Source organism: Triticum urartu, chromosome 5, assembly GCF_003073215.2.
Source record: "Triticum urartu cultivar G1812 chromosome 5, Tu2.1, whole genome shotgun sequence".
Classification (NCBI taxonomy): domain Eukaryota; kingdom Viridiplantae; phylum Streptophyta; class Magnoliopsida; order Poales; family Poaceae; genus Triticum; species Triticum urartu.
In genome coordinates this window covers 325,762,658-325,771,938 of record NC_053026.1, presented here as the reverse complement: position 1 = coordinate 325,771,938, position 9,281 = coordinate 325,762,658, and the positions used below count along the sequence as shown (strand labels likewise).

The following is a 9,281-nucleotide window of genomic DNA, read 5'->3' as shown; positions in this document are numbered from 1 at the left end:
ACTAGGGAAGGGGGCGGCGCCCCCCTTTCCTTCTCCCTCTCCTCCTTCCTTTCCCCCTCCTAGTAGGATTAGGAAAAGGGGAGTCCTAGTCCTACTAGGAGGAGGAACCCTCCTCTCCTGGCACGCCCCAAGGGCTGGTCGGCCTCCCCCTTTGCTCCTTTATATACGGGGGCGGGGGGCACCCTAGAACACATAAGTTGATCATTGATCTCTTAGCCGTGTGCGGTGCCCCCCTCCACCATAATCCACCTCGGTCATATCATCATAGTACTTAGGCGAAGCCCTGCGATGGTAGCTTCATCATCACCGTCATCACGCCGTTGTGCTGACGAAGCTCTCCCTCGACACTTAGCTGGATCGAGAGTTCGTGGGACGTCACCAAGCCAAAGGTGTGCAGATCGCGGAGGTGCCGTACTTTCGGTACTAGGATCGGTCGGATCGTGAAGACGTACGACTACATCAACCGCATTGTCATAACGCTTCCTCTTACGGTCTACGAGGGTACATGGACAACACTCTTCCCCTCTCGTTGCTATGCATCACCATGATAGATCTTGCGTGTGCGTAGAATTTTTTTAAATTACTGCGTTCCCCAACACACTAAGGGGTTGTGCGCCCCTCCCACCCCCTCTCACGTAACCTGGAGAGGTGGGGGTGCCTCCCCTAGGGCAGTCGCCCCTCCCGGCTTGGGGGCAAGTTTCCTAGGGGTGGGGGCGCCCAAACCCATCTAGGGTTTCCCATGTGGTCGCCGCCCCTCCCCTAGGGAACCCTAGGGCGCCTCCTCCTCCCCCCTTCCCCCTATATATAGTGAGGGAGATAGAGGGCAGTCGCACCCCTTCCCTGGCGCAGCCCTCCCCCTCTCCAACACCTCCTCCTCCTTCGTAGTGCTTGGCGAAGCCCTGCAATCTCCATCACCACGCCGTCGTGCTGTCGGAGCTCTCCCTCAACTTCTCTTCTCCCCTTGCTGGATCAAGAAGGAGGAGACGTCCCCAGGCTGTACGTGTGTTCAACGCGGAGGTGTCATCCGTTCGGCGCTAGATCGGATCTTCCGCGATTTGAATCACCGCGAGTACGACTCCATCACCCGCGTTCATTGTAACGCTTCCGCTTAGCGATCTTCAAGGGTATGAAGATGCACTCCCTCTCTCTCATTGCTAGCATCTCCTACATTGATCTTGGTGACATGTAGGAAAATTTTGAATTATTACTACGTTCCCCAATAGTTTTCATACTATCGCGCGCTCTTGTCCGGCGGCGACTTCATGTCATTTTATTTTTCTTATTTTTGTTCTTTTTTGGCACCTTTATGCCAATCTGTTTTCTTATGGTCCACGTGTTTGAGTGCTTCATCTTCTTCTTGTATCGTTCTGTTGTTTATTGTGTTTGTTGCTTTATATATAAAGCAGAGCGAAAGCCTATTTCGATAGTATTACTCAAGAGCAAAGAAGTTCTTCCCTACACAAGCTAAGACTAACACTAGGTCCAGATTGAAATCATACCATTGTATGGTCTCCGTTCTACCAAAATTAACTAGAACGTGGGTAACATTATTTTGCTCGCTTCTAATAACTATATACTCCCTCTCACCCATAAGCCTCTTCAACCATGGCATATGAAAACTCGTTCTGCTCACTAGAGTTCATCATTTGTTGCTATCACATTCAACAATGGTCTGCAAAATGTGTCCATTGATGTGTTAGCGCCGGGCCTTCCATGCATCCAACCAATTCAGTGTGCAAAGCATCAGGGCACAACCAGAGTGAGTGAAGCGTTGAGACGATGATCACCCCATCATAATCCCGGAGAATCATTCTAGCCCCTGCTCTCTCATCCTCGGCCGAGAAAGAGTCGTCAACATTGAGTTTCGCCCAGTTCATGGGGGTAGCTACCACATGCATGATTCGTGATGTGGGGGCTTCACATGTGATATAGGGGCTACAGGTCCCTCATCAACGACAGTACTGGATACCGAATAACAATGTAGCATAGCTCTGTAGGAACCTCCTTAGATACTTCAAACCGAGGGGGGTCATGAGTCGCCTCTTTGCGGGCGGGCGAGCATCTCCACGACACCATCAGCAGGCCTAAATGGTCACCCTTGTTCGGCTCGGAGATCACATCCAGAAGCCACTCTGGCCCACTGTGACGCACACTATGAATGTTTGGAATGCACCATACTTTTGCATGGCCTTCCAAAGATTGACCACATTGGGGCACCTACAGAAGGCGTGAAGTGTGCCCTCTCACTCAAGACCACATAGGGGACATAAATCAAATTTCTCGATAATACCGATCAAATTTATTACCCCCACATAGCCAAAGTATCAGTTGCAATTCTCCATTCGAATACATAGCCTTTGAAGGAGCAGGACAACTCCATGAGAATGATTAGACGTCATGTCGCCCGTCTGGTGCCCTGCTCGCCGCGACTGAAGAGGGACAAAACTTCACCTCGAGCACAAATCGATACGCACTACACACGGTAACGATGTCGTTCTGTTTCGTGTCCCATGACAGAATATCCTTTCCCAACCGGGGTGAGGCCTTGATCTTCAAAATCTCTTGTACATGATCGGCAAAAAGTACTGGCACAACAAGTTACCTCGCCATGTACCATGCTCGTCTAATAACTCATGGACACGGCACAACATGCGTCTTCTTGTAAAGAAATTGATGTTTGAAAAAATGTCTTAATATTGTGGAAGGGAGGGAGTATATTTGATGATGAAACAGAAACCGTGCGGCTGCCGATCCTTTACGTACCCGTCGTCGGTCGCGCGCCCAAATAAAACATTTTGCAGTACTAGTATAATCTCGCTCGTGTGGCGTGTGTAACTGCCAACTGCCCTCGACCCGCCGCTTCTGCCTTCCCGACTCCCGACCGAAGGAGATGGCGGTCCCGGGAGGAGGTGCCGCCGCCGCGCTCGCCCTGACCCTCCTCCTCCTCCTCTGCTCCTGCGTTTCCGGCGCGGCCCACGCCTCCTCCGCCCTCCGCCACGCCGCGCCGCGCGGCGACGCCGGCGGCGGACTCTGCGGGCAGCTGCTCCTGCCGCTGGGCTACCCGTGTACCGAGCACACCGTACGTACGTTCCCTGCTGCTAGTATATGTAGTACAGTACTGCACATCTTCCTCTTCCCCCCATCCCTCCCCTCTCCGTTCCTCCACTGCTGATTAGTCTTGTGCTTTTCATGCCGATTTCGACCATTTCCCCCCAGCGAATGGAAGGGGGAGGTTTGTTTACTCGTTGACTTATCCGTTTGGAGTTGAGCCACGATTGTGTCTATCCGGATGGTAATCGAACAGCTAGCCTAGCAACCAAGGTAGATCGGGGGAGCCGAATTGTTCCGTGTCCATACGCAGGCTTGCGTGCATTCACACGGCAATGTCCTTCTGTTTTCTTGCCAGGTGAAAATGAAATGGCCGAGATACTATTTTGGTCCCAGTTGGGCTTGTGTAGAGCCACCAAAGTCTGTTTCTCACGTCCCGTTCCAAGAGAAGAAAATGCAATCGTCGCAGGGAAAAAATAAGCAATAAATGTAAGAGTGTGTCTCAAGTGAACTGGAGCAGCAATTACTTGTGTCATGGAGCTCCTTTACTCTCAGGCAAAGTAGTAGCCCGTATCCTTTGTTTCAACTCCAAGCAAAAGACAAACGTACTGGTTGACCGTGCTTACACTCCTCTTCTTCGATTCCTAGTTTCAGGGCACAACTCTACAATAGGCATTGTCACATCCATCTTGAGTAAACATTCTTCCATTAGAGCTGGCTTGTGATAAATGACTCCGACTTGTTAACACCATTTTATGGTGCAAATACCCGCTTGCAGGTTCATTTCTTTAGCACAGATGTCTTGCGATAATGTCACCAACTATTGTCAAATCATTGATTGCACAATCATCCTGGTATCACATGGTACATGGTGATGGCGCTTCTGCACACGGTGATGCCAGAGTGAAGGAAGAGGGATCTTGATTTTTGATTTAAAACACTATTAATATCCTACAGTGAGACCAAAACTAATGTGTCCTTACGTGTATTTATATCAATTAATCTTGAAGGTATTTTACCAAACGCCATGAACCTTTTCTAAAAACTTAGTGTCCTTCTTTTCCTTTCATTCCTGCTTTTAAAGCTCACCAAGTGAATTGTAGCAGAAAGCTCCCCCTGTTACTGACATGTAGAGTGGCCGCCACTCTTTCTTATATGGATCTTATTTATTATTTTCTTGGCCTTGCAGGTTGAAACAAACGATGGCTTTCTTTTATCTCTTCAGCATATTCCACATGGCAAAAATGGAATTGCAGACAATACTGGACCTCCAGTTTTTCTTCAACATGGTCTTTTTCAGGTTTTTTCTCATTACAGCCATTCTCACATAGCTTTTGATTGTATCATGTTACAGTTGCAGTTTGTTCCATATCTGGATGTTTCATTAGATAATGCAGTTCTTATCTTCAATTGCCACAATCACTGTCCAATCGCATCAACCTCTATTTTTAAAATGTTTTTTGCTTTATCTATATCCTTGACAGGGAGGAGATACATGGTTCATAAATTCTGCTGAACAGTCGCTTGGATATATCCTTGCTGATAATGGGTTCGATGTTTGGATTGGAAATGTTCGTGGAACACGTTGGAGTAAAGGCCATTCCACTTTCACTGTGCATGATAAGGTGAGTGTACTCTATAGAAAGTTACATTATGAAACACCACTTTCTGCAAACAAGGAATGAATTGGGTATGTACAGTAAGTCTTCTGATTTGACCATTCACCCAATTGCATAGTAGTAAAAATAAAGTGGAGTTGACCTTTATAGAACCTGGAAGTCACTCGAAATGAAGATTTTCATTATTAAAATTGTGGATGAAATTGCATAACATGTGCTTTAAGACACAAATACAGATCATAATGTGCTCCCTGACCTGTCCATGGTCCCTATGGTTTAGGCTCGCTTGACAGCGGTGAGCTTTTCCGAAGCTTTTTCTAGTTTTGGATATACAGTTGTAAGCACATTCTAGCCATGATAAATGCAATTAGTAAAATTCATGTATGTAACTAGATTCCATTGTGAGGGCAGCACAGCACAGCAACTACAAACTGGTTCTAGTCTTTGATTCTGACCAAATCCTGTGGGAGCTTTGCAGCTTTTCTGGGATTGGAGCTGGCAAGAGCTTGCTGAATATGATCTTCTGGCAATGTTAAGCTACGTTTATACAGTTAGGCAGTCCAAAATTTTGTATGTGGGGCATTCACAGGTAAGCTGTTTGGGGTTCGATTGAGAAATGTTTGTTGTGAATCCAAAAAATTGTGGTAATAAATATTTTCCTTTTCTTGTAGGGAACTATTATGGGTTTGGCTGCTTTTACATTGCCTGAAATCACAAAGATGATTAGCGCTGCTGCACTTCTTTGTCCAATTTCTTACCTTGATCATGTTAGTGCTAGTTTTGTTCTCAGAGCAGTTGGCATGCATCTTGACCAGGTGCTTTACTATCCTTTGAATAAATCCACCAAATAAATGCCAGTAACTTCCAAACTGACTTATGGTGAGCTTTGACATAGATGCTTCTTACCATGGGCTTCCATCAGCTGAACTTCCGGAGGTATGGCACTTCTTTCCCTAGCCTTCCTTTTTTTTTTCTCTTTGGGTGTGATTGTAATTGTCCAACTCGATGAATAGCGATATGGGAGTTCAAATAGTAGATTCTATATGCGATGATGGACATGTGGACTGCAACGATTTGCTGTCTTCGATAACAGGTATTGTATTGTTTCTTTCGGAGTTTTTATAGATTTTTACTTGCTATAAAGAAAAGGTGAGATTGTCCTAAATTTGATATTGCTTGAGTTCTACTGTTCTGTTGTCCAAACACACATTTTATATGCACTAGAACATAACCATTGCCAAATAATCCAGATACTGAAACTGTGTATATTACTCCCTCCGTTCGGTATTACTTGTCGCAGAAATGGATGTATCTAGACGTATTTTAGTACTAGATACATCCATTTCCGAGACAAGTAATTCCGAACGGAGGGAGTATAAGTTACTGAGCTTGTAAGGCAGTTGTGCTCACAATTTTTATCTTGAGAAAATGTAATAGTCTTGTGTCTGATAACTCAATAGATAGAAAAAGTAACATGTTCAACGGGCCTTTGAATAGACCGAAACACCGACAACACGAACCACGCCTTAAGCGGTAAGCTCCGCCGGTGATGACACCTGTAGGCCAGTCACACCTGCCTTACCCTACAAACTTGCCTTTGTCTAGCAGCATAACGATGCCGGGTTTGTCACTGTTGAAGGCAGCAGCGTTCGCTGCTTCCAGATGATGATGGTGGATTATCACAGACAAATTCGGTGTCGTAATAATGCACCGTACATTATCACACAGACAGATTTGATGGCAATGGTGATGGATTGCAAGATTAGGTGTTTAAAAGGCATGTCAACAATGTTATGTTAATTTGTGGAGCCTAGACCAGTTCTTGTGCATGCCAGGTTATGCTTGAACTTTTATCAGGGGTCTGCTCTCATCCAATTAGAGCACTGGCATTCTCAGTTTCGAGTTTAATTTCAAGGGTGCAGTTAACTTTCTGTTTTGAGTTTCAGTAATTGTAGAATTCACAGTCCATGATACTTCTGATAGTGGCACACAAGTTTCACATCTCAAAGCAAAGTCAAACTGTTTGTTCTAAGCTAGTATCTTTCTTTATTAGAACTGAGATATAATTACCTATTTAATTATCTAGATGGATCACATCATCATGGATGTAGATGAATGAACTAACACAATTTAGCTGTGCTGGCTGCTTATGCTGTGGCATATTTGAGCCACCGCCAAGTTAACTTTCTGTATCGAGTTTCAGTAATAGTAGAATTCACATGCCATGCTACTTCTGATAGTGGCACACAAGTTTACATCCTGAAACAAAGTTGAACTGTCTGTTCTAAGTTAGTGTCTCTCCTTATTGGAAATGCACACGAATGGAATTACCTATTTAAGATCTAAATAGATCACATCATAAGGGATGTTGATGAATGAACTAACACATTTTAGCTGTGCTGACTGCTTATGCTGTGGTATATTTGAACTGCATTCTTAATTTCTTGTTGTTTTGATTTAATTCATTTACTTTTTCAGGGGAAAATTGTTGCTTCAATGGATCACGGATTGACCATTACTTGGAGTACGAACCTCATCCATCATCAACTAAAAACTTGCATCATCTTTTTCAGAGTATGTTTTCTCATGTCTAATTCTTAAGTTGTTTAGACAATATGTCTTGGAACATTATTTCCCCTTACTTTGTACTACCTCTGTACCAAAATATAGAGGGAGTAGTTTATAACTGAGAGTTGCAAACAGTGCCTAAATTGGCCTCCATTTCTTCAATCCTTTTGAATGTGCACGTGTACTTGCACTTGCATGCAAGCACTTTTGGTCTTTCTGATGGGCATTCATCTCCATAATCTTAAAAGTGTAGAATGCAGGCAAGTTAATTGATTTATAGCTGTAGGAATTTGAAAGGGTGGTTTCTAGAGTGGCATCACATAGAATTCCCTCCATGGACCATTATTGTCCCGGCATGTATCAGTAACTCAGGACTCGTCCCATCTGCCATCTCATAGCTGTGATGGTGGATGTATAACCTCCAAGACCATTGGATGATGTAGATTTGCACAACCAATGGTGAGGATTTCAATCGCTTCCCCAACTGTTCAGACATGGTCGAGTGGGTAGTAACTTAACACTTGATTAGCATGAGTTCATACCAGTTTGAGGAACGAAGTTGATTTGGATACTGTTAGGAGAATAGTTTATAGAGATCAGCTCAGCTCAGCTGAGAAGTTGATGGATTTAAAACTTTGATGACGAAAATATGGCATACTTCTACCATTCACTTCAGTCCACGGTAGAGAAAGGTTTTTATTTATTTATCTGGAAAAAACCCCACAAGAGTACCTGTTGCTATGAGCTCAAGCACAATTCCAAACTAAGTAATTGGTTATGCACCAGTAAAAGATTCCCAGTTATGGAACATAGCATCAAATAGCAACAAGCAAAATTCCAAATTGAGAAATTGGTTATGCACTACTAAAAGATTCCCAGTTATGGTACGTAGCATCAAAAGCTTTCAGTTCACTTGAATACCATCCAAGTTCGTTAGTATCAACCGAACTGCTATTTACTTTGTGCTTGGACCAGCATGAAAGTATCAAACAGTATGAATTAACTAAGGCAACTCTACAGAGTTTCATTCGTTGCAGTTGCTTTGCTGCTAAAATTAGGACTGTTTCGTTGTTGCTATTGATATTGCATTTAGGTCATTTCACAAAGCATGAGTATTGCTTACAGAAATAGTTACTGGCTAGTTAAAACAATCTTTCTAGTCATCTTAAAGCAGGGATTTTATTTCGTCTATGCAGTGATCAGGAAAGGCACTTTCGCAAGGTACGACTATGGATTGTGGGGAAACCTAAGGCACTACGGCCAGCTGTCGCCCCCTCCATTTGACCTAAGCAGCATACCAGAATCACTGCCGATGTGGATGGGGTACGGAGGTCTTGATGCATTGGCTGATGTCACTGATGTCGCGCGTACCGTCAAAGAGCTGAGATCTACGCCAGAGCTGCTATACATTAGTGGCTATGGCCACATTGATTTCGTCATGAGCGTGAAGGCCAAAGATGATGTTTATGTCGACTTGATGAGGTTCCTCCGCCTTAGGGCAAATGGATCATTGCACAGTAGCTACTAGGACATGTCCTGCACGCTGGTGTGTGTAATACATATGTACAGTTCTTCTCTTTTCTGGATTTACGAGATTGACGGTACCACTATTTATGTATATTATGAGATTGTACATCTCAAGAAATAGTATGAAACTGTATATAAGCTTGCTGGGTTGTGCAATTGGTTCCTCTTGTGTATACTAGAGCTAATATAGTACTCCCTCCGTCTCAAAATAAATGACTCAACTTTATACTAGCTTTAGTATAAAGCATAGACACAGGAACTTATCCTACAAAATCACTTTAGTCCACTAAGTTGCAGAATGATATGGACTAGTCCATTAACTTGTCTGATCGCGTTGGAGAGGGTTGACTAGTGCTCGCATGTTGAGCACGTGACGTTTTGTGCGCCTCGACTAAGACAGGAAATTCTGCAAAAATCCTCCCTGAAGTTACTATAATCGCATAATTCCATCCTAAAATCATTGAAATGGTGTTATGATGTGTGCTTAGAGTTATAGTATGTTCCTAATATAAGTCTTTT

At 44.0% G+C, this 9,281-nt stretch overlaps 1 protein-coding gene across 1 annotated transcript; it reads left to right on the top strand.

The window, feature by feature from the left end:
* Positions 1-2,790: 2,790 nt before the first annotated feature.
* On the top strand, positions 2,791-8,918 carry LOC125508843 (triacylglycerol lipase 1). The gene is made up of 9 exons (XM_048673637.1): positions 2,791-3,079; positions 4,238-4,348; positions 4,533-4,673; positions 5,146-5,256; positions 5,339-5,482; positions 5,563-5,603; positions 5,681-5,760; positions 7,146-7,241; positions 8,432-8,918. The coding sequence occupies exons 1-9, from the start codon at positions 2,891-2,893 to the stop codon at positions 8,761-8,763; spliced, it is 1,245 nt and encodes a 414-aa protein (XP_048529594.1). The 5' UTR covers positions 2,791-2,890; the 3' UTR covers positions 8,764-8,918.
* Positions 8,919-9,281: the final 363 nt, after the last annotated feature.